This window comes from Beta vulgaris, chromosome 8, assembly GCF_026745355.1.
Source record: "Beta vulgaris subsp. vulgaris cultivar EL10 chromosome 8, EL10.2, whole genome shotgun sequence".
NCBI lineage: Eukaryota > Viridiplantae > Streptophyta > Magnoliopsida > Caryophyllales > Amaranthaceae > Beta > Beta vulgaris.
Window position 1 is genome coordinate 3765303 of NC_079209.1, and position 21769 is coordinate 3787071.

Below are 21769 nucleotides of genomic sequence, written 5' to 3' on the forward strand. Positions count from 1 at the left end.
ACCCGAGGCATAGCCCAGGCCTAATAACTAGATTTAAAACCTAATTGTTGATTATTGTTTGGTAACCTTTATTATATAAATCAAATTCTTTCATTAATATTCAACGATTGAACTTGATAACAAATTCTTCCACTTTATTTGAGCCCGAACTTTCTTCTGCTTTATATATCCTCTTAGTACTATATTTGAATAAAGAAACAAATAACTAAAAAAACCAACGAAACATTAATTTAAGAAAATATATTTAAAAAGGTAAAAATAATTATAAACATCTATTCGAATCAATTTTTTGTAACACTGATGAATAGCTAATTAAAAAAATAATAATTTAATATAATACGCACGCATATCATGCAAAAAAATATGCTAATTTTATCAATGTGGAGATTCCATCTCCGAGCTTCGGGTATTAATTATTATGATGGTTTCCTTCAAAATAACATTCTCAGTTATGTCTAAATGGCTAAGGTTTCCTTTTGGGTTTGACAACTGAACCTGGTGAAATTGCTGGTTCAATTGGAGGGTCAAAACATCAATCAATAGTATAGATTGACTCCACTGAACAGCTCCTAATAAGAGTAATCAATGTATAACCTGATGGTACCATCCAACAAACTTAGTGCTTGCTTGATCAACAACATTTCCAATTGATGATACCACAAAGCTATGTCACTCCGACAATTTCATTTACCTTAAAAATCGGGTGTCGTGTCGTGTCCGAAATGACACTTCACTTGGGTACTTCATTTTAAACTAAATAACTTGTCTTTTTTCTACAAAATAGCCGAGTCGGAAACTTCGAGAACTTTCCTAGAATTACCAACAATCAGCACAAGAGCATAGTCCATCTTTAAAATGGTGAAAACGAAGCTTATCTCTAACTATAATCTCTCTATTAGTAATGCTAGAGATAAACTTGATTGCCAAATGACAATCCTCACACATCCGCAAATTCTTCACAATTCTAATTGCAGACTCACTCTTAGCCTTCATCAACCCAAACGCTAACGCAAGCTTTTCACTGTGATATCTAAGAGCAAACTCTTGCTCCTCTTCTTCCAACTCGTGAAGCACCGACTCTCGTGCTGAGACATAACCAACTTCACATATCTTTCTCATCAGCTCATCCAAGTAACTATATATCTCATTGGTCTCAGGGTGAGATTTATCTCCCATGCTAAACAAGTAAGTCCTTTGATCAACCTCTATTGTGCTATACCCAACATGCTTCTTTAAGCGTTTCTTTATCATCACATTCCTAACCTTTTCCACTCTCTCCATGTTACCAGCCAATGCATATACATTCGATAACATAACATAATGCCCTGGATTTTCGGGCTCCATAGCTAAGAGCTTTTCCGCAGCTTCAACTCCTAGATCAAAATTCTTGTGCATCTTGCAAGCTCCAAGCATTGCAGTCCAAATCGCAGGGCTTGGCTTTTTCAGACCCCTAATATAATCATATGCCTCGTTGAGCAACCCGGCTCTTCCAAGCAAATCAACCATACAAACATGATGTTCCATTCCAGGCACCACGCCATGATTCTTTCTCATGCTCGAAAATAATGCCCGCCCTTCATCCACCATCACAGAATGAGCGCAAGCTGATAGCACAGCCACAAAAGTAACCTCATTAGGTGACACTCCATAACGTCGCATTAAATTATATACGTCCAGAGCTTCTTTACCATAGCCATGAATTCCATATCCTGATATCATCGCGGTCCAAGCAACAACATTCTTCTCCCTCATTACATCAAAAACTTCCCTCGCTTTTCTGACATCTCCACATCTAGCATACATGTTAATCAAAGCTGTCCCAAGAACAACATTCACCTTAAACCCATGATCAGTAATATAATCATGAGTCCAACAACCTAATTCAAGTGCACCCAACTGAGCACAAGCAGATAAAACCCCAACAAAAGTAGCCGAATCAGGACGAACACAGGACGACGCCATCAACAAATCAAACAAGTCAATAGCGTCTTTAGAAAACCCATTTTGCTCGTACCCAGAAATCATAGCATTCCAAGCAACAACACTTCTCTCAGTCATTTTATCGAACACTTTGCGTGCAAACACAATCTCACCACATTTGGCATAAAAAGCAACCAAAGAAGCCTGAACAAAAGAATCTAAACCAAACCCATTAACCACAACATGTGAATGTACAATTTTCCCCAATTTAAAGGCTGAAACATCAGCACAAGACTTAATTACAGAGGTAAAAGTGTAACTTGAAGGTGGTATGAGAGAGAAAAGCATACGTCGGTACAATGAAATGGCGTCGTATAACAGACCAAGCTTGGAGGAGATTCTAATGAGGGAGTTGAAGAGATAAGAATCTGGGTTTTTGATGGAGAGAGAAAATTTTCTGGCGTAAGTTATGGAGGAATTGGATGAATACGCTAAAATGGCGAGTTTAGTGAGGAGAGATAAAGTGAGATGAGTTCCATTGGTGATAAGGTGAGCGTGCACTTGTTGAAGCTGTTTCAGACGTGGGCCCGCTCGTACCAGAGCTTGATAGGCTGATGAAGGTGATGAAGATGGTGATGGTTTAGAGTGGTTTGGCTCGTCCATGGACAATCCGCCATGGAAGGGAGAAATGCGCAAATTAGATGGTAGACACGAGTCTTACTATGAGAATGGTGCGTACCATTCTATACGATTGTTGTTTCGCATTGTAATACAATAAATAAATAAACAAACGAAGCAACACGAAGTTGAAAGTAGAACAAAAGAAAAACATATGAGACTCAATAAACATCTGAATCAGCAATAAACAACAAGAACAAAAAATATAAACATAAGAGGAAATATATGATCGATGTTCATTGGAAACAGTTGATGTTCATTGGTTTCACGGTACACTTAATGTTCATTGGAGAATAGTTGATATTCATCGATTTCGCACATTTTATGTTTTTTGATCTACGTATTGGCCCGTGTCTACTATCGATGTTAGACACGAGTCCACCATCTTCCAATTGGGAAAAATGGCGGTAACTAAATCAAACTATAGGATATGTATACAATAAGTCAATAACATATAAGTAGTATTTTTCTTTTTTGTAATAAACCCAAATTATATACTATTTTATGTTTATAGAAAACTTTAATCTATGAGAGTGAGATAGTATTTTTAGTTAATACCAATGTGTATATATATATATATATATATATATATATATAATTATTATAATATATATATATATATATATATATATATATATATATATATATATATATATATATATATATATAGGGGTAGGATCCGCTGAAAACAGTTCTTAGGCTGAAAACTGAAAACAAGGGTAACTTTTACCACTTTTAGGGTAACTTTTAACACTTTTAGGGTAACTTTTAACACTTTTGGGGTAACTTTATTATATTAAGAGTAGTTCTATATATTTCAAGGATAACTTTATTTATTATAAGAGTAACTATTACCATTTTTAGGACAACTTTTACCATTTTTAGGGTAACTTTTAACAATTTTAGGAAAATTTTATATATATATCAAGGGTAACTTTTAGAACTTTTAGGGTAACTTTTAGTACCTTTAGGGTAACTTTATATGCTATAAGAGTTTCTTCCACTTCTTAGGTAACTATCAAAAAAATATCAGAACAACAATAACTCGATTTATCAACACTTGCAATAACATTCGATGAATTTCGCAACCAGAAACAAAAATTTCACAGTTTAACAATGGATTCTTACCATGAAATCGACACCATTAAAATAGAGAAACAAAAAGCGATGCAACGACACAATAATTTCAAAAAAATTGCTAACTTGTTCGAACTCTTGAAATCGTCATCGCAATTTCGCTCATCTCTTACTCAATTTCCTTCACTTCTTCGTATTTTCCTACCGCTGTTGAATTCTCCGGCGTATTTCATCTCTCCTCTTTAGTCCTCACTTCGTTTTCCTTGTCGGAAACGTTATCATTATCACACCTTCGCAAATCCTCCCGCGAAAGTAACTCATCTGATAAATCCGGAAAAGAAATCTTAACATGTTCCGAAAATCTCGAAGACGAATTATTCGCCGAAAAAAACACTTCCGATGACAAAATCTTCTATTCAACCAATAATCAGTGTTTTTGCTTGCTGTGCAGTTGAAGAGAAATAAAAAGTTAAAGAGAGAAACAAAATTCTAACGAGAGCAAAATCTGGAGGAGGTGTGGTTAGCGCCGACGAGAGAACGACCGGAAAAAGATGAATAGAAGATGAAATACACCGGAAAATCAGGGGTAAATCGGGAAATCATGACGAAATTTGCCATTTTTCTCTTTCTCTCCTACAAATTTGATCAGACATGAATTTTGCTTTTTTTGTTGAGTTCTTTTTTTTGGTTTTTGTAGAGTATAGAGAGAGTAAAAGGAAGAACAATGTGAGAGGAAGGAGGAAGAAATGAGGAGAAGAAAAAGGAAGTGACGGGGTGAAGAGGAGAGAGAAAAAAGAAAAAGGTAAGTGACGGGGTGAAGAGGAGAGAGAAAAAGGAAGAGAGAGATGGTGACGCGTAATGAGTTATAAAGGGTGGGGGTATTGAACGGTCAAGATGGAATGTTTTCAGTTTTCAGCCTAGAAGTGGTTTTCACAAGATCCTATTCCTATATATATATATATATATATATATATATATATATATATCTGAAATCAATAGGTCACTGCTCGTCTGCTCCATAAGTTCGAGATTTATGATGGAATTTTATGTTCGAAACTTGTTATAAATAATAAGGGAAATTCTCAATGATACGCACCTAGTATCAACTTTTCTCAATGACTTCGTTCACAATGGTACCCTATTAGTATTATTAACTTTTTCCAATGGTACACACCATCTCAAGTTTTCATTCTCAAGAATACCCTCTTTGTATTGACCTTTTACTAAAAATTTATGAATATAATCAACCCCAAAATATTGATCAAGAAACAAAAAAAGAAAAGACTGAAAAGAATTTGGTGTCTGATTAAGTGTGAAGAAGATATAAACCATTATATAACATAACTATGTCTTCTTCACAGATTCTTTTCATTTAATATTTACTAAGTAGATCATATCCATATCTTTGTCTCTTATAACTTTTTTTATAGATTTTTGTATTGATTTATTGATGTAATAATGAATTTTAGTACAAAGTCAATACTAGGAGACATCATTGAGAATGAGAATTAAAAAAGGTGTACTATTGAGATTTGAAAAAAGCCCCTACTAAGATGGTATCATCAATAATGAAAACTTAAAGCAAAAATTATCAAAAAAAACAGTTTAATTTTAATATAAAAGTAAACCTAGTTAATAAATGGATTAAACTAGTCACCGAAAAAAATTAACTTAGTCACTATTGGACTAATCCTCTTTTTAATATCATGCTTACCATCGCCTAATTTTAATTTAACAGTAGGCGATTTCTTACAAGACACTCAAATTAAAAAGGTATCATTGCAAATTTCCCAAATAATAATTAGCTTTGACAACGTATTAATTAAATAATAGGCTAAATGATTCGTGTTATTAAAGTATTTCTTTTGATTACATGCTAGTTGATCAAGTAAACGAACTCCTTTCCGAGAGAAATTCATCGACATATACACATTAACACTAAATTTATCAACATGTTGATGCAAACTGCTGAACATTTCCAGATATCAGACTTTGCTAGATAAGCTTCTCGGTTATATACTTTGCCATCAGTACCAGAACACGAATTCTTCGCCGTAACATTTCTGCAACAAAAGAGTTGTTCAATATCAGTATTTACTAATGAATCTATAAAAATAACAAGATATAAGTATGTGATAATAGATGATCAATCCTCGGAAATCCAGTATATGCAACTATTCTAATATCTTACTGCAAATTTTCATATTTGTATCATCTTATACCATTTTTTCTTAGATCTCTTTCAGAATACAAAATATAAATTTGGTTACCGAAGAATACTGGAATGTAACGATGCTTGCTCAAGGAGAACCGATATGTACCACTTGATTACCCACCCACTTTCCATCGGAAATGTTTTCCATCCAGCCAAACAAACCCTCAATTACCCACCCAGCCAAACAAACCCTCAATTACCCACCCAGCCGTAATTACCCATTCCTAACCACCAAGCTATCCCCTCCGAGCCCTAACCAAAAACCCCACACTGTCCGAAAACCAGCCCCCTTCACCCCTTCCTGACCACCCTAATCTGATCCTGGCACTACCTTCGATCCCTTTTTTGGCAGCTCCAACAGTAATACCGTATTTTCCTCCCCTTCCCCATCTTCGGCATGCTACTAGCCTTCCCTTTTCCTGACCATCAATAAACATGATCTAGGGTTCAAGCAAAAGGAGAGGAAGAAGAAGAACGAAGCATTGAGTTGCAGTGAGGATGGCAGATGGTGGACTAGTGGAGTTGTGAATGTAGCGGCATGGGGATTGGGATCCAGAGGGGAGGGAGGTGTGTGATCCTGAATTCCTGACTAGGGGGTAGAGAAGAGCGAGACGTCGAGGATTGGAGTAGGTGCAGTACTGGGAGGTATAATTACTCCAGTGGATTAAATGCTGTTGGTCATGCGGGTAAAGTAGCCAAGTAGGTTATGATTGGTATTTGTCAGTGTAAAATTTGCAAAGTAAAGTGATTGCATTTATTTCCTAACATCCGCGAAAAGGCAAGTGTTAAACAGAATCAAGCCCATGAAACCATATCTGCTTACTCTAAAACAAACAAATAGTAAGAAAGTATACTCACCCTGTTTTAAGTGCATGACTGCATGCTATTAGAAGACCTTGCTTGCCAATTGATATCCAGGTTTGCTTTCTTCGACTAGTAATTGCTGCTGCAGTGCAATGAAAAGCAGAAAAGTTTCTGATACCTGTCAGTAAACTCTTATTGTCTCAACCAACTTCACATTGAAACAACCTCATTTGCCTTCAAGTAATGGCCTAAGAACAGGCTTTCTTACAACTGCTGCTTGTCTGTTACATCATTCTATGGCTTAAGTTAGTCATTAAATGACAGAAGAAACAAAGAATATCTGCTAAACCAACTTCATATTAGTTAAAGTCGATAAGTCGCTACTATCAAGGTTTACATGAGAATCTAAGCAGGCATCTTCCCTTCTTTGCTAAGTGCATGCGTATTAACAGTTCTAAGCAGCAGCAAAAGCAAACAAGATATCAAATTAAACCCCCAATCTTCATAGCAAGCTATTGCAGAGGAAACAGGACAAATTAGGCATTTAAACCAAACAAATTCTAAACTGTGAATGCCAGAGAGATTGTGCGAATCAAGCTGCTACAGATGGTTTATAAATACACCAATTGTGATGTATAAAATAAGAATTCAGACTATTTCAATACAATGAGATAAAGAGGACGACTAGAGTTTTTAACCTAATTGGCAGTAATAAGAGCCACATTGCTTCAACATCTCCAAATTGTTTTGTTGGTGGGACTGATTGGAAAACACAGGTTTCTATAATCAAGGGCTTTCATTCAGTTGAGTGGACAGAGGAAGCAAAATGATGCTTAAGCAAATCCAACACTAGCATAAGTGAAAACATCCAGTTACGGTATCTCTTATCAAAGTTACTCGATGCAAACACACCCAGAGACATAAAGAAAGAATAAGGAGAAAATTGAGAGCTGCTGAAGCAATGTGAAAGTTAGAATAAAAACTCTCTCCGTTTCTTTTTTATTTGCATGTTTCTCTTTGCCACAAGGTCAAGGGTAAAATAGGTAGAAATAACATTGGTAGATGACAAAAGGATGAGTAAAATTAGGCAGGAATAATATGGGGACAAACATGCCAAAAAAGGAAATGTAGCAGATAATTTGGAACGTCCATCATGGTATATGTAGCAAATAGAACTATATGGAAGGCGTTTTTCTTTTCCCCATTGCATACTTACAAACCTCTGACAACTATAGCAGATCTATGGAGCAATGTGTACATGTGTGTATTTCTGAGAAAAGCTACTAAGGTAAGATGATGATATTGAACATATAGTACAACGTAGAAGCATTTTAACACTATTAGCAGCTACCCTTCAGCTAAATTACCCTTGAATTCTACAATCAGACTTCAAATAGAATTTATTTCCAGCTTGGAATCCAAAACTGAGTTAGAAAGTGCAAGTAACAGAGATGTATCACATCTCAAGGAAGTGATGTCCAAAGAACATTAGATGGACAGGGAACCACTCATGCAGCCATATCATAATGTATTGATAGAATTGGCAAGAGCTAGTAATATTGGAAAAGATACCAGAAAGTCAATACATATATATATATGCATTGCAATAGTTAATACTGTAAGGTAACTCGTTTTTTCCTCCCCTTCATGACAATTATACATCAATTTGATTCTTGGATTCATAATCATAACTGCAGTTACATAGACTTGCCTTTGGTTCAACCGAATTGCGATTGTTAATATTGCTGCCTTTATTGGCCTAAAAATTGAAAACATGGACAACGTATATACAAAAAATCGGCCACAAGCTTGACAAAATGTGGCAAGGCAATATTCTAACTATAAATGCCTAACATAACTGCGACATCAGAACATCGATATCTGAAGAGAAAAATGAAAATATAACTAAAACCAATAGAAAAGATACAGCATATCACTGCACAAAAGGAACAGCAGATATAGTTAAGCTGACCAAAATCAATTTAATTTCCTTCATCTCACATCTAGGTTAGCGATGAAGGGAAAATCATGTGATACGTACAGGCGTACAGCAGCTTCCTTGATCAGATATATATGTTGCAAGTCTATTTGCAACCATTTCCACACAATACTGATGACGCAAAATCTGAGGAGAAATAGAAAAAGAAAACATCACAGTTAGATGAGAAACATAAGAAATGGCCTTGTATACTTTGTATTTGAATCATCAGTCAGCCTGGGCTATGAATCAATTACAAGTTAAATCTCAATAAAACCTCAGGCCACCTTCTCAAAATCTTCCTCCAATCTATGTTCCCTAGTAAAATAGAAGACGTCAGTTATGAGAAGAACATTACCTCTATTCACATTCAAAAGGTTGCACTTATCATTTGGCAGTAAGAAGTTGTGAAATTTGGAGGCCCCGGCTGAAACCTTCATTGAAAAGAATCCTAGTTTGCATTGACTGGAATCCAGGCATCCATGATAAGAAAGCCACAGGAGCCATAACTATAATGCCAAATGTCAAATCATAGAGTCGAGCCAAGGACACCACAGTATCCCAGACTACTGATGTTTGCAGAAAGGGACGGAGCACCTGAGCAATTAGAATCATGGCCCAGCCCGTCGGTATCAATGCCAATGCACTAGTCAAAAGATCCATAACTTGAAACCTGGTGAATCTCAACAATATGATAATCACCAATACAGTAAGTGATATGACAGAGGACTGAATAATCCGGAAGTAGATATGCTTTCTAGCACCATACTTGTCCCGGGCATATGCTACGATCACACATATCCCAACAAGTCCAAAGAAGTAGAGCCAAGAGATAAAATACACACCAATACTGGTCCTGTTAGCCGTTATATTCAGCTGGTACACAATACTGTACTGGAAGAAGAAGAAGCGTAGATCCAATATAATCTCCAATAGCTTCCCCCACAAACCAGTAGTTTTGAGATGTTCCTGCTCTTCATACCACCAGGTTTCCCAGCTCCGCTCTGCCTTCGTGGACACTCCACTACCGTACCATATCCAGGTTATAAAATCATCAAAATCGTACACAGTCTTCAACCAATCGAAGCCAGATGGATTGAAAATAAATGGAGCCATTATCCAAGAAAATACAAGGAACCAGCTAGAGACCGACATGGCTATGTACACGAATGTATTTGTGGCCAGTGGGCTATGAGAAGCATACACAGTCAGGATTACCCCAAGTTCAATTGCCTTCACAAAATGGCTACGGGAATAAAGCCTGTAATTCTCTGCAAATTTTTTATGCTGCACAACGAACCCACGTCCAGTAGGTCTGTATTTGGCACCTCCGTGAAGAATTGTTCGGCCAAAATAATGGGATCTAGTTCCCATAGAGAAGGTGTAAAACACCGATGCTAGCTGCAGCTGCATTTTCAAGAAGTCCCATATTGCTGGAAGGAAACCATGCTCCAGAGAATTCTCCACAATCATCGGGAGAGCAGTAAAAAGGCCAATTTGGATGATGAACTGCTGATTCACAATAGCACCTAAGGCTGCATTATTGCTGGTATTTCTAAATCTAAGAGCGTGACGCTCAACACCACTAAGAGCAAGATATAGGCGGCCCCACAAAAACATATAGATAGACATCACCACCATCATTGTATTAAAACAGAAACCCACAGTGGTATAGAAGACTGAAAGCATCCGGAAGAAGTCCAGTCGATGGCCCAACCTATACACGTCCCTGCTGAGAACCTGCTCCCCATTTCCACTAGCAACCTTAGCTTCGAACATGGCAATTTGATTTAACCCAACATCCCTTCCTTTACCCACCTGTATGTACTCATGATGTGTTACATCGCCACTTCGAAGCGTGCAGTTGAAACCAGCAAATATATCTTCACTCAAGTTGATCAATTTAGAAGCCTTGCTCACTCCACCACGAGTAAGAAACCAAAACCTATCAAATACATCTGGGTGACCGTAGTGCATTCGCACTTTGAGAGGATTTGCCAGAACACGTTGGCCAAGAGTGACAAAACTCGTCTCCTGAGCAGACATAAACCAAGCAAGGGAGGACACAGACCCCGTGAAAATGTTTTCTCGAACTCCAAGAATAGTTGGTTTCCGAATCCCATAGTTCCTGTTAAATTCCTCCAAGAGGTTTCGTATCTTAAGAGCTTCCTCAAAATAATTGTCTTGATTCATGTCGATTGTCTGAAGAGCGTCACCTCGAGTAAAAACGATGGCATGATTCTGGTTCTCGGGCTTTCCTTCTCCCAGTTTCACAGGACCAGGCAGCTTGATCCTGTAGATCTCCACCTCTCTCTGCAGCTGCTGATCGTACTTGACAAGAACCGAAAAGTACTCTACCTCATCCCTTCCGAGGTGTACCTCATCAACATAAGCAACACGAAGAGCCTCATTATTTTTCATCAAATACAAAATCTCCTCAGCACGGGAATCCCCTGCCATTTTGTGGATCCCATAAACCTGACAGGTTACCACATAAGTGAACTTCATCATAGCAGTCCCAAACTCGTTACCTTTGTATAGGATGTTCACGCCACTAGGTGTTCTTCCAAGGTTCCGTGAAGATGGAACTCTGATGGAGCCTAAGCCATCCCAATTATTGCTCAGACTCAATGAGCCATGCGAGGCAATTTGTTGACAACCGGTCCTTATGTCTACTTCTGATGCTGAATCCAGAAAGGCGAGCATCTTGAGAGCATGATAATAATACATCATTCCCCTCACGGTGCGGGAGAGAGTCTGGCCCCGGTATGATGCCCAAAGACGCAATTCCTTGACCTTTGTTGTCCAAATTTCTCTCTCATCTTCTAAACCTTCCCTCCGCATCCGCTCCATGAAATTATTCCACTCATCCTCATAAATTTTCTGCAGATAGAACAAGATGGAGATGCCATCCTCATTTGCGCTCTGGAGTTTGCTAGTCCCATATATTACGTCCTCATCATAATAAGGAGTCAATACACTGAAGGCCAACATCTTTTCCACTTGAGGAGCGTGAGGCATGTTCATGAACACAGAGTTGCTGAAGAAGGCAATACGTCTCCGAGCCTCCCGATTCATTGGTACATTGTGCATAGAATCCCTAGAAGTCATTAGTGTATGCAAGCGGCGCAGCTGTCTGTAATAGAACACATCCTCTTCATCAGGAAATTCAACAGCATTCGCAAAAAGAAATCCTGCGGGATTTTTAAGTGCCAAACCCTGCTCCCTCAACTCCACCATCGTCCTCTTAATTCTTGGAAATTCGCGAACACAGAGCTCATATAGCGCCTGTAAGACATTAATTATCCCATTAGTATCCTTCTCTGCTCTTTGCAGGAGCTCTATAAGAGTTAACAATTTCTTGTGAATCCGCGGTAGCAGAGTAAGATTATAGAATGCAGTGAACTTCTCGATCTCCATGTAGTGTTCCATCTCAAGGAAAGCTCTAGTGACGATAGCATGCTCTTCGGTATTATATTTAACAACCTGCTCAAGAAGCAAGTGTTTGATGCTATCATAGGCCTCTATGATTGCACACCTCCTGTACTCGCTATTGCATATCTTATACCAGAGCGACCTGTCATGAACATTGGCCGTCGCTTCTGCCTGGCAGACAGAGAGAAGAAGTTCATTACATAGCAGAATACACGGCCAGCGAACAACCCTAATATTCCAACAGTTGGGTGGAAGCTCCAAAAGTTCCACTTCTCTATCACTAAGAAGATCTTCTTCCCTCATATATTTCATTATCTCATTCCACAACAAGGCAAAACGTGTTGCCTCCACCTGGCTAGATTCTATCTTCTTGTAGGGCTGCCCCAGTCCATAACGCAGCTTCAGTCTCTTCACCGCATCCCTAAGCTTGTGCACGACATTAATCACTGGCACAGTGGGCAACTGCTCCTCTGGCATCAGATTAAACTGCATGGCACTAGCGAAGAATTGAAACCTGAGCCTGAGCTGCCAAATATTTCGAATCTCACCCAAATGTGAGAATAATCCAACATAGGCACCAACAACCGAGGAGTAAATAGAATACCATATCTGCAGATCCACGAGATAGATTATAATGACAGGAAGCCACAGCATGACAACCGCTATTCTGTTTGTGTTACTGAAAAATTCGTGCCAGTTATACTCTACATTCCTCAATCTCAAAAGGGCCCTTGTTGGATCAATCAAGGGTTTGATCTGAAAAAAGTAGCTAAATGCAAATTTCGAAACCAAAACTGTAACCCAAAATGAGCTGTACTTTACATTGTTAAGCAGCCCTTCCCTGACACCACGACCCACAAAAATCCGCCTATGAAACCACCAGGTAAGCAAGTGGAAGAGAGGGAAATTGACCTCCTCTAGAAAGTTCCTAAGCCAAGGAAGTAGAAAAAGGACCACGGCCAACAATTCCGGGATGACAAACACAAAAACCGCCTTAAGAAACATGAGTATCCTTTGTTCTCCCTGGTATAACCACCTCCCACGATCTCTCTCATTCTGACTCCAAATCCTAGCATAGAACACAGAGAACACAACAATCCAAGCCATAGCCACCATGCACTTAAGCACCATCCTCACCCCAAGCAACCACGTCTCTCGAGTCACCAAACTATACTGCGTCCCTGCATCAAGAACAGACTGCAAAAGCCTAAGCCCCGCCCAAGTGATAAAAACCGTAAGCAACTTCACCTGAACATCCCTCCTCCCCACTGCTTCCCACGGCCACTTAGTCCCCTCCAATGCCACAATCAACATAGCCTGCAAGAACAACAACAAAAACACCCACATCCTATCGAAACTCCGAAACACATTCCAAAACGACCTTTGCTCCACAAACCCCGTCTTCCCAACCCTCGTCCCCTTACTAGCACTCGAAAAATAGGTACTACTCAAATCTAAAGGCCACTTAAGCGACCTAAAACACCTCCTACTCCAAAAAAACTCGTTCAAATCATCATAATTCCGCCACGCTGAATGCGGCTTACTCCCACCCTTACTAAAACCAACCTCATCTTTAATAGTATCATAAAGGGGTTTCACAACATAGTTCAAAAATCCATTCTCACCACTTATTACAGGCAAATAAGGTCTACCAGTTTCTGGGTCATCACGATCATCAAGTATCAAATTAAGCTCATGTGCCATATGATGGTAAATATAACAAATACATTCAGGCATAAACCTTAAATTAGCAGACTCACCCCAAATAAGCAAGTATAAAGAAACATACAACAACTCCCTTCGAAATTCATCTGTGTTTTTCCTCAACCTGTGGATTCGAACCCGTGACTTTTTACCAACATAAGAACACCAACGACTGTAATTCGTTAAAAGCTTCTTCCTGAACTTTCTGACAAGATCAAATTCCAAAACGGCAGCGTTTTGAGGAGGTGGAGTAAGCCTCATTTGAGAGTTTGCTAAGTGAAGTACAAGATGCTCTCTTTGGTTACGAACGTTGTCGTTTTGAAAACCAAAGAAAAGACCCAACCAATCAAGGAGGTCATAGTTATCATGCCACGTGTGAAAAGGTGGTTTGCGGAGGTCTTCGACGGCGCGTAAGGAAGAAGAGGCGGCGCGTACTTCAGGGTAGCGCGTGGAAGGGTGGTTACTTAGGATGTCATGGATTGGGATTATGTTGAAAGGTTGGTGTGTTGTTGTGGGTGGTGGTGGTGCGTGAGGGTATGGGCGAGTTGGGTTCGCCCTCGGCCTCCGATTCATTATTTTAGAATCGGAAAAAAACAAGTTACCCACGTCTTACCATAAATTATCGTAAAATGGTATTAATACTTAGTTATTGGTGATGGGAGAGTGGGGGAAGAAATGGAGGATAGAGAAAAAAAGATGGAAAGTGGGGGAAGTGGATGAAGAGAAAAGTGGAAGACTGAAGAATGACTGTTGTTGTTGTTGTTGTTACTTTGTTTAGTAGAGAAGTCGTGTGTGTTATGTTGTGTAATTTGATGGGTTTGTGCTTTTGTGGTATGTGATGTGTCATGTCATGTGTGTGTATTTTTTTAAAAAAAAAGGGTTTGAAAGTTTTGTTTGTACTGTTTTTTTGAGATTACGAGAGCTATATTTAGTATATCGAGGAGTAGAGTGTAAAAAGTACAGTAGTTGTAACGGAGTAACGGTAGTAGTGGGAAGTGGAATCAAGATTCGAATATTGGCAGGTCCGTTATTGTAGCGTACTAGAAACAACCTCTGCCATTCTAGATTTCGAGTTACTTTAGGCCATTATTGTTGTAGCGTAGTAAGGTAGAAAGTACTTTTTAAATTTGGCCGTTCTAGTTGGGCATTTGAAAGTGGAAACTTGAAACAATGAATGGAGAATTGGAGATTGTAGGCAGAGTGTGCAGTTTTCGTCCGGGATCGGAATTCGAATCGGGTCCCGATCAGATCGGAAAATTTCGTTTCGGTTTTCGGTCCATGAAAACTTAAAATTTTGGGTTTTCGGTCCGGTCCGGACCGGAATGGATCGGATTTTTTTTGTTAAAATAGGTTTGAACATTTAAAAAAAGTTTAAAATTTATAAAAATTAAAACCTTACCTTTATTGCCTTTAAGATGTATTACTTTTAGTATTATTAGTTTTAATCTATCGAATTTATTAATATGTTTAAACCTTAGTAAAAATAGTTTTTTTTTTTAATGAAAAACACAAATTCTGGTGCAACCGGTCCAAAATCGGACAGGATCGGGAAAATTTCAGCCCGATCCCGGTCCAAAAAAAATTAAATTCTGATCCACCGGTTCGGTCCGATTTTGGACTGGTGTACACGGTACACCCCTAATTGTAAGTTCAAAATGAAGGTTTGTTAGTGTAAATAAATGAGTGATATAAGTGCAGTGATGAAGATATAATCTAATTTCAGGTTTTAGGTACTACTTTAAGATTTTACATTTTTATTAACTAAGGAATAATTGATATTCAATCTAGTTTATTGTAAGGGAATTAGATATTTTGTTAATAGATGGTCATATTGCATCTATCATTCATATTAAAGAAAAAACAAACACAATCTAACTTGATCAAATAAAGCTATTCAACAATTTAACTCTGATAATAATGAACTAGATCTAACAATATATCATAGCCTCTGTTTGTAAGCTGAATCATTTAGCCTTACATGAGAGCGTTTATCCATTTAACATAGTTTTGAGAAGATTTTATTTATTGGATCGTGTAGAAAGCATACATAAATCAAATACTGAATGCAAAATTGTACAATAAACTATCAATGAACTCCATCTTGCAATAAACTACAAAAATTAAACTTCAAACTTCCACAAGGGGAGACTACAAATCAAACTAAAAACTCTCACTAGAGGCTACAAAAAACCCAATAATGGGATAGACTACTCTTTAAGAGAGAGGAAAAAGGATTATTATTATTAACGAAAACTGAAAAAATAAGTAAATAAAATTTGAATTGGGGCTTACCACCATCGAAAATGATGGTGGCAGCCTCGAGTTGGGTAAGGTTATCAGAAAGAAAAAGTGAGACGACTAGGATTTCTACTTGACTAAGTTATAAGATGGGACACAATATACAACAGAGACGTACAAGGTAATCATTCACTTTTTAAAACGATTATATCAACTAAAAGTTACATTAAAACGCTACGTCATCCGACACAATTATCAATTTCAGTAGTTTCAACTAAAAAAAATGTTTGCTCGAACAAGAAACTAGAAAAAATGTTACTTAACACACCTGTTGTATGCAATCGTCCTACAGCTCTATGAGTTAGTCTTGTAAGAGACCGCCTATTTTTTAAAATAAAATTAAGCAATGGTAATTGGTAACCCCTATATCGAAAAGAAAATTAACCCAATAGTGACTAAATTAATTTATTTTGGTGACTAGTTTAATTCATTTAGTGACTAGATCTACTTTTATATTAAAATTAAACCGTCTCTTTTAATAATTTATAGTACAAAATACATAAAAGTGACCGTTTAGGATTGCAATAATAGATGTATTAGATTAGTTTGTATCATTACCACATCGAATTACCAGCTTGGTATATAAAAATAAAGAGGTTTGTCACTCTGATACAAAAACAACTTCGGCAGGATTCCAGCATATAAACTAATGAAAACTAAATAAATTATTACAACCAAACTGAAGTATATACTACTACAGTACTATATCAGATATTCAGATGCTAAACCCCCAGCATATACAAGCAGCAAGAATTGAGATCCTTAAAACCAAGTTATAGCATATTATACAAACAATTCAAGCAATACATCCAGAAGAATGAAATCAATGCTTCACCGGCTGTCGCAGCCGAGGAATTAGAAAAGATCTGTCTATGATTGGATAATACTTTCATGAACTCCCATCCAGGGAGTTGCAATAAGATTCAGTACATGTAAGTGTGATCAGTGTACATGTGAGCAGTCATGTTCAGGGATTGAAGCATGGCTTCTCCCCTTTTGTTGAAGTTAAAAACACAGATGCCACCATTGTTTACATCAATTGCACGAAATCTGAATCATAATCAAACAATCGGCGTGTTATTTGTAGATGGCAAGCAGCCAAAATATATTGAGCTGAAAAGTTTTTTCATGACCTGATTTTCTATGGCGTACCTTTCGGGGCCTAGCCCTAGAGCTGTACAGACGAGTGCCCTCAGTTTTGATTTGTGAGTAATTACCAAAAAATTCTCCCCCTAACACAAAGAAGAAAATAGGCACTTAAAATAGGTGGCCATTGGGGGGGAGAGGGGGCCATGGTAAGAAAATCAGGCACGGGACCACACACTAAACTATGCAGGTAGGGTGGTCTGCGTGGATCAAATTTTTTGGTTTAAATATAATCGAGTTAACCGAGATGTATTAGGGTGGGCCAGTGGGTTAGAAGCTCGACCCACACACTAGGTGGACCAGTCCAGGCCGTGTTGTCTCTGAAATCTGAATCGAGACAGAGCCTGATCCAGTGACTCAGAGCCTCAGCTGGGCCAACCGGCCAGGTGTGATCACGTCAACCCATCCCAGACTCTCAATGCCACCTTCATGCGTAAGCTACAAATCACAATATAAATTAAATACATGTGCAAGCCTACAATGTTCATGATGCAAAGGCTTACAGGATTTGACAAGATTTCTCTCCATGCTTCAGCTGCTGTCCCCCACAAGTCCCTTATAGGATAGTTACCATTCACGTTGAAGTTGATTGGATCTTCTCTCCATGTAGTGTATTCCTTTGGAAATCTCTGCTTAGCATCCTCTGCCTCCAAATGCTGAACATGATTTAGAATTTCTCTTTTGTCCGATACAAATTCAGTTCATAGTCTTAAATTATATTAATCAAGGCATGTTTGCTTGGCTCTCATGTAAGTATTATGAGAACTAAGATTTTGATTTTATTAACAAGAGTGTTCAATTTCCTTTAGGCATGAATTGCTCGGCTCTCATCAGGGAAGTGCTAAATTTGTATGCAAGGAACAGTGCTACATGGAAGAACCTAAATAGCCGTTATAATAAGCACAAGCTGTAACTTAGCAATGGGAATAGAGTAACTGACCATTTCTCATGCCTTCCAGGAAAAACAGATGAGCCTCCTTCAAAGAATCAAGGAAAATTAATGGTTCTTTTTTTCCTTGCCACAAAATTTCAGCAGTAGACTGCAATAGATTGGCACAGATGAATCAGAAACTGATAGAGAGCTACTTTAAGTTTTTACGTAAACAATGGAAATAAGTCATGATATTTCAAACCTTAGCACGTGAAATTGGACTTGAGAAACATCTATCAAAATGTATATTTGCTAATGCTTCCCTACATCTTTCAGCTTGCTTTGCTCCTGCATCTGTCAGGACAGATAAGTCTGAACTTCCCTGCACATGCACATTAAAACTGGGTCAATCTTATGAAGCAACAACATTTACATCATTTACTCCACATATGCAGATTGCAGTACATACATACTACATAGGATATCATTATCTTGAATCTAGCAGGTTTGAAATGGTAAAAGAGAGAGCAAAAAAGTAGCAAACCTGAACCCTACTTTCAGCATTCCAGGAGCTAAGGCCATGTCTGACAATAGTTATCTTCTTTGGCGAAGATAGTCGATGAGGAGAAAGAGAGGTCGTTGCTTTCCGAAAATCCAACGCACCACCAGTAAGAGACATAACATCCCCATTATTTTCTGCTCAAGAGACAAATTATTTTTTCATTTCTCATCTGGAACAAGCTATAACATTCAGTCCACGTCTTTAGAAAAATCTTCATACAAGACACTTAAAAAAGAAGTGGTAAAGATAGAAGGGAGATTCCATGGTAAGACTACACCAACTTCTTTTCGGGAGTCTGGACATAATGGAATCAATCATAACAATACCATGAAATTTAACATTAGATCACCCTGTAGGGATATTGATCTTAGTGCCCTCGACATAGCTACTTGCGCACTTCTTGGGGTAACCACACATCCACACCTATAAATAATAATAGTTGCAATTCCATCACTAGTTTAGGGTACATGACTCGGCGCCTCTGTTGCCTCCGAACATAAAGTTAGGAACCATAATGTTGTACTTCCGAACTCACTAGAGAATATGTAATATGAATTTATTAGGCTTCTAATTGAGTGCAACCATCTTCTCCCATTCTGTAGAGGTTTTACTAAGAAATATATCTTGATTATGAATGAAATCATATTCATGAGATCAAAATTATGCCAAATTGATTTCAGATTATGGTATTAGCATCCTTTTGGAGGTTATGTTTAAAACTTTTTGCTCATTCGAAACTCTACAGATTCGAAACTATACACTGATTAGTGTAGGATTTATTTGTTACACTCCCTCCGTCCCAAAATATAGTTCCCATTTCCAACATTTCCAAAATATAGTATAATATAAATTGCACCAATTTCCAGTGGTTAGTTCCTTTACATACCTAAACATGTTAAAATCCCACACTAATCAGTAACCTCTTGACAGTTGAGCATAAGTAATAAACAATGCTTACTTTTGTTAACATTGCAACATATATAACCCACCAAAATTACAAAAAAAATAAAGAGGAAAATCCAGAATAAATCCAAACTTAAGAAGATGCTAAAATTAGATGGTTCTAACTACAAGGATTCTAATTCCTAAATAATATAAGTACATTCTTAAGTAAAATCTACCAAAGTTTCATATATTACTGAAGTCCACAAATTCAAAGGTTAGATTTTGGTATTAATTAGAAGAGTTATTATCCACAAAGCATGAAGTTGAATTCTGAATTTCAAAATAGAACTTCAAAAAAAATTCAACAGCAAAAAATTAGTAAAATTTTACCAGTAATTATAGAGAGATCAGGAGTTGATGATGAACATTGAATCCCAATTCTTCTTCTTGCATTAAGGGGATTATTTAGTTTGGAGATGTGGGTGAAATCAGTAATTGAAGGAAAATTCAAGTGGGTTGTTGTTAGAATTATTCCAGCACCCATTTTCAGAGATAGAGAGTTTTCAAACCCAGAAAAAATGTGAGATTTTCAGTGTTGCAGAAGCCAATTCTTCCACTCTTCTTTTCCTTGTTTGACAACAATTTTGTGAATTATGAACCACCTGTTGTGCAATATATTCAAAAGGTTAAGAGATTACTGGTGGTCATTATCTGATCTAGTGATCTCTGTCGCTATTGTGGTGGATATGCTCCTTCTTGGCCAGAACATTCTTTTAATTTTCTGGCTTCGTGTAATGTAAGACATTTTATTAGGGGCACCCTCTAGGTAGGTCGTATAAGAGGACGTGTAAAGCGACCAACAATATAAGTTCCTCATTTTAAAGGGATTAAAGAGAAACATCATCCTTAAAGAGATTCTAGTGGGTGTTCGGATCCTCTAGAATTCTAAGATAACTCTACAAACATACGTCTAGAACTCGGGTTCAGCTTGCTGTTGACAAGGTGCTCCAAAAACTCGCTATGTGAAAGACAAAGTTTCTAACTAAGGTGGGCCACTTGTGCCTCGTTAAATCAGCTTTGTCTACCATCCCTACCTATTATATGTAAGCTTGTTTTTTCCCGGCAGCACCAATAAGGATTTGATACTATTTGCAATAACTTCCTGTGGAGGTGATTCTCGAGAACATAGGAAACTTCATCTTGTAGGAAAAGATAAGACCTTTGTCCCTAAAGAAAATGGGGGGGGGGGGGGCTAGGAATTCGTTCCTAGAAGCTTATTAATCAAGCTTATATGACGAAACTAGGATGGAAGGTCTCTCAAGGCCCGTCAAACCTGCCCCAGGAGTGTATTAGATCGAAATATATTCATGTAGGCCATGCTACTAAATTTGAAAATGGATCGCACATTTGGAAAAATATTGGGCGAGGGTGGAATATCCTTATAGAAAATAGTGCTTGGACCCTTGGTAATGGTCATAAAATTAAGTTTTGGTTGGATAACTAGCTAGGCATTGGGTCTATCAGAGAGTTCATTCAGGGACATTCAATAGGGGCAGATTTGAGTATAACGGTGAATGAAGTGGTCTATGAAGGGACTTGGGACCTTAGGCATCTCTCCTGTCAACTCCCTAACACTATTAGGGATCAGATCCTTAGCTCCTCCCCTCATCCCGATGAATCACAAGAGGACATCATGTCTCTAACTTATTCGTTACCTAGAACGACTTCTCCCTAGGACAAGCCTATAAAACCCTCATTTCTCTTCTCGTGGTAGATGTTGATGGATTTGGAATCAAAAAAACTAGAACCTAAACTTAAGTTTTTCTTGTGGCTGCTGTGGTGGGATCATATCCCCCACAAATCCCTCTTGACCATTCGTCATATTGTTCCCGACTCATGGTGCCCTAGATGCCTCCACCCGTTCGACAATTCAAACCATGTTAAAGGTTGCCCGAATTCCCTTAAAATTTGGAATGAGGTTCACCTAGGATAGTCTCTAATGTTAGTCTCCCTGAGTGGCTCAAAATGAAGTTGGACCTTGATTTTCAGTATAAGAGCCTGGAGTGGAGGGTGGTATTCCCGTACATTTGCCACAAATTGTGGAAGAATAGAGAAAATGTTTCCTTTCACAAATTTAAGCTTGCGAACCCCAAGTTTATTCTCAACCAAGCCCATAAGTTGGCTACGGAATTGGAT

At 38.0% G+C, this 21769-nt stretch overlaps 3 protein-coding genes and 1 non-coding gene across 10 annotated transcripts; all 4 read right to left on the minus strand.

The window, feature by feature from the left end:
- Positions 1 to 385: 385 nt before the first annotated feature.
- LOC109135686 (pentatricopeptide repeat-containing protein At2g33760) lies at positions 386 to 2653 on the minus strand. The gene has a single exon (XM_019251119.3). It carries the CDS (start codon positions 2581 to 2583, stop codon positions 817 to 819), a length of 1767 nt encoding a protein of 588 aa, XP_019106664.1. The 5' UTR covers positions 2584 to 2653; the 3' UTR covers positions 386 to 816.
- A 2801-nt stretch (positions 2654 to 5454) lies between these two features.
- LOC104900703 (callose synthase 11) lies at positions 5455 to 14570 on the minus strand. Of its 7 annotated transcripts, none has more exons than XR_008967380.1 (4): positions 9031 to 14570; positions 8736 to 8819; positions 6749 to 6836; positions 5455 to 5738 (listed from the first exon to the last, which is right to left on the minus strand). XR_008967380.1 is itself a non-coding variant. In XM_057391280.1 (2 exons), exon 1 carries the CDS (start codon positions 14382 to 14384, stop codon positions 9060 to 9062), a length of 5325 nt encoding a protein of 1774 aa, XP_057247263.1. In that variant the 5' UTR covers positions 14385 to 14570; the 3' UTR covers positions 8349 to 8819; positions 9031 to 9059. The 7 variants fall into 7 exon arrangements, 1 of the variants encoding a protein (XP_057247263.1); XR_008967379.1 differs by having other exon boundaries at positions 6749 to 6975; XR_008967377.1 differs by having other exon boundaries at positions 6749 to 6988.
- On the minus strand, positions 11337 to 11416 carry LOC125493025 (small nucleolar RNA J33). Its single transcript, XR_007269406.1, has one exon. It is a non-coding gene; the product is annotated as a small nucleolar RNA J33 (small nucleolar RNA).
- A 2092-nt stretch (positions 14571 to 16662) lies between the features above and the next one.
- On the minus strand, positions 16663 to 20338 carry LOC104900835 (probable 2-carboxy-D-arabinitol-1-phosphatase). The gene is made up of 7 exons (XM_019251127.3): positions 19964 to 20338; positions 18671 to 18822; positions 18389 to 18508; positions 18196 to 18295; positions 17759 to 17898; positions 17262 to 17341; positions 16663 to 17159 (listed from the first exon to the last, which is right to left on the minus strand). Exons 1-7 carry the CDS (start codon positions 20115 to 20117, stop codon positions 17033 to 17035), a joined length of 873 nt encoding a protein of 290 aa, XP_019106672.1. The 5' UTR covers positions 20118 to 20338; the 3' UTR covers positions 16663 to 17032.
- Positions 20339 to 21769: the final 1431 nt, after the last annotated feature.

Excerpts from the sequence above, each read along its gene's own strand:
- LOC109135686 (XM_019251119.3), bottom strand. The coding sequence starts at position 2,583 with ATGGACGAGCCAAACCACTCTAAACCATCACCATCTTCATCACCTTCA.
- LOC104900703 (XM_057391280.1), bottom strand. The coding sequence starts at position 14,384 with ATGAATCGGAGGCCGAGGGCGAACCCAACTCGCCCATACCCTCACGCA.
- LOC104900835 (XM_019251127.3), bottom strand. The coding sequence starts at position 20,117 with ATGGGTGCTGGAATAATTCTAACAACAACCCACTTGAATTTTCCTTCA. Across the intron at positions 18,823-19,963 it reads TGATCTCTCTATAATTACTG|AAAATAATGGGGATGTTATG; the intron begins GTAAAATTTTAC and ends TCTCTTGAGCAG. Across the intron at positions 17,899-18,195 it reads CCTGGAAGGCATGAGAAATG|AGGATGCTAAGCAGAGATTT; the intron begins GTCAGTTACTCT and ends ATTTGGAGGCAG.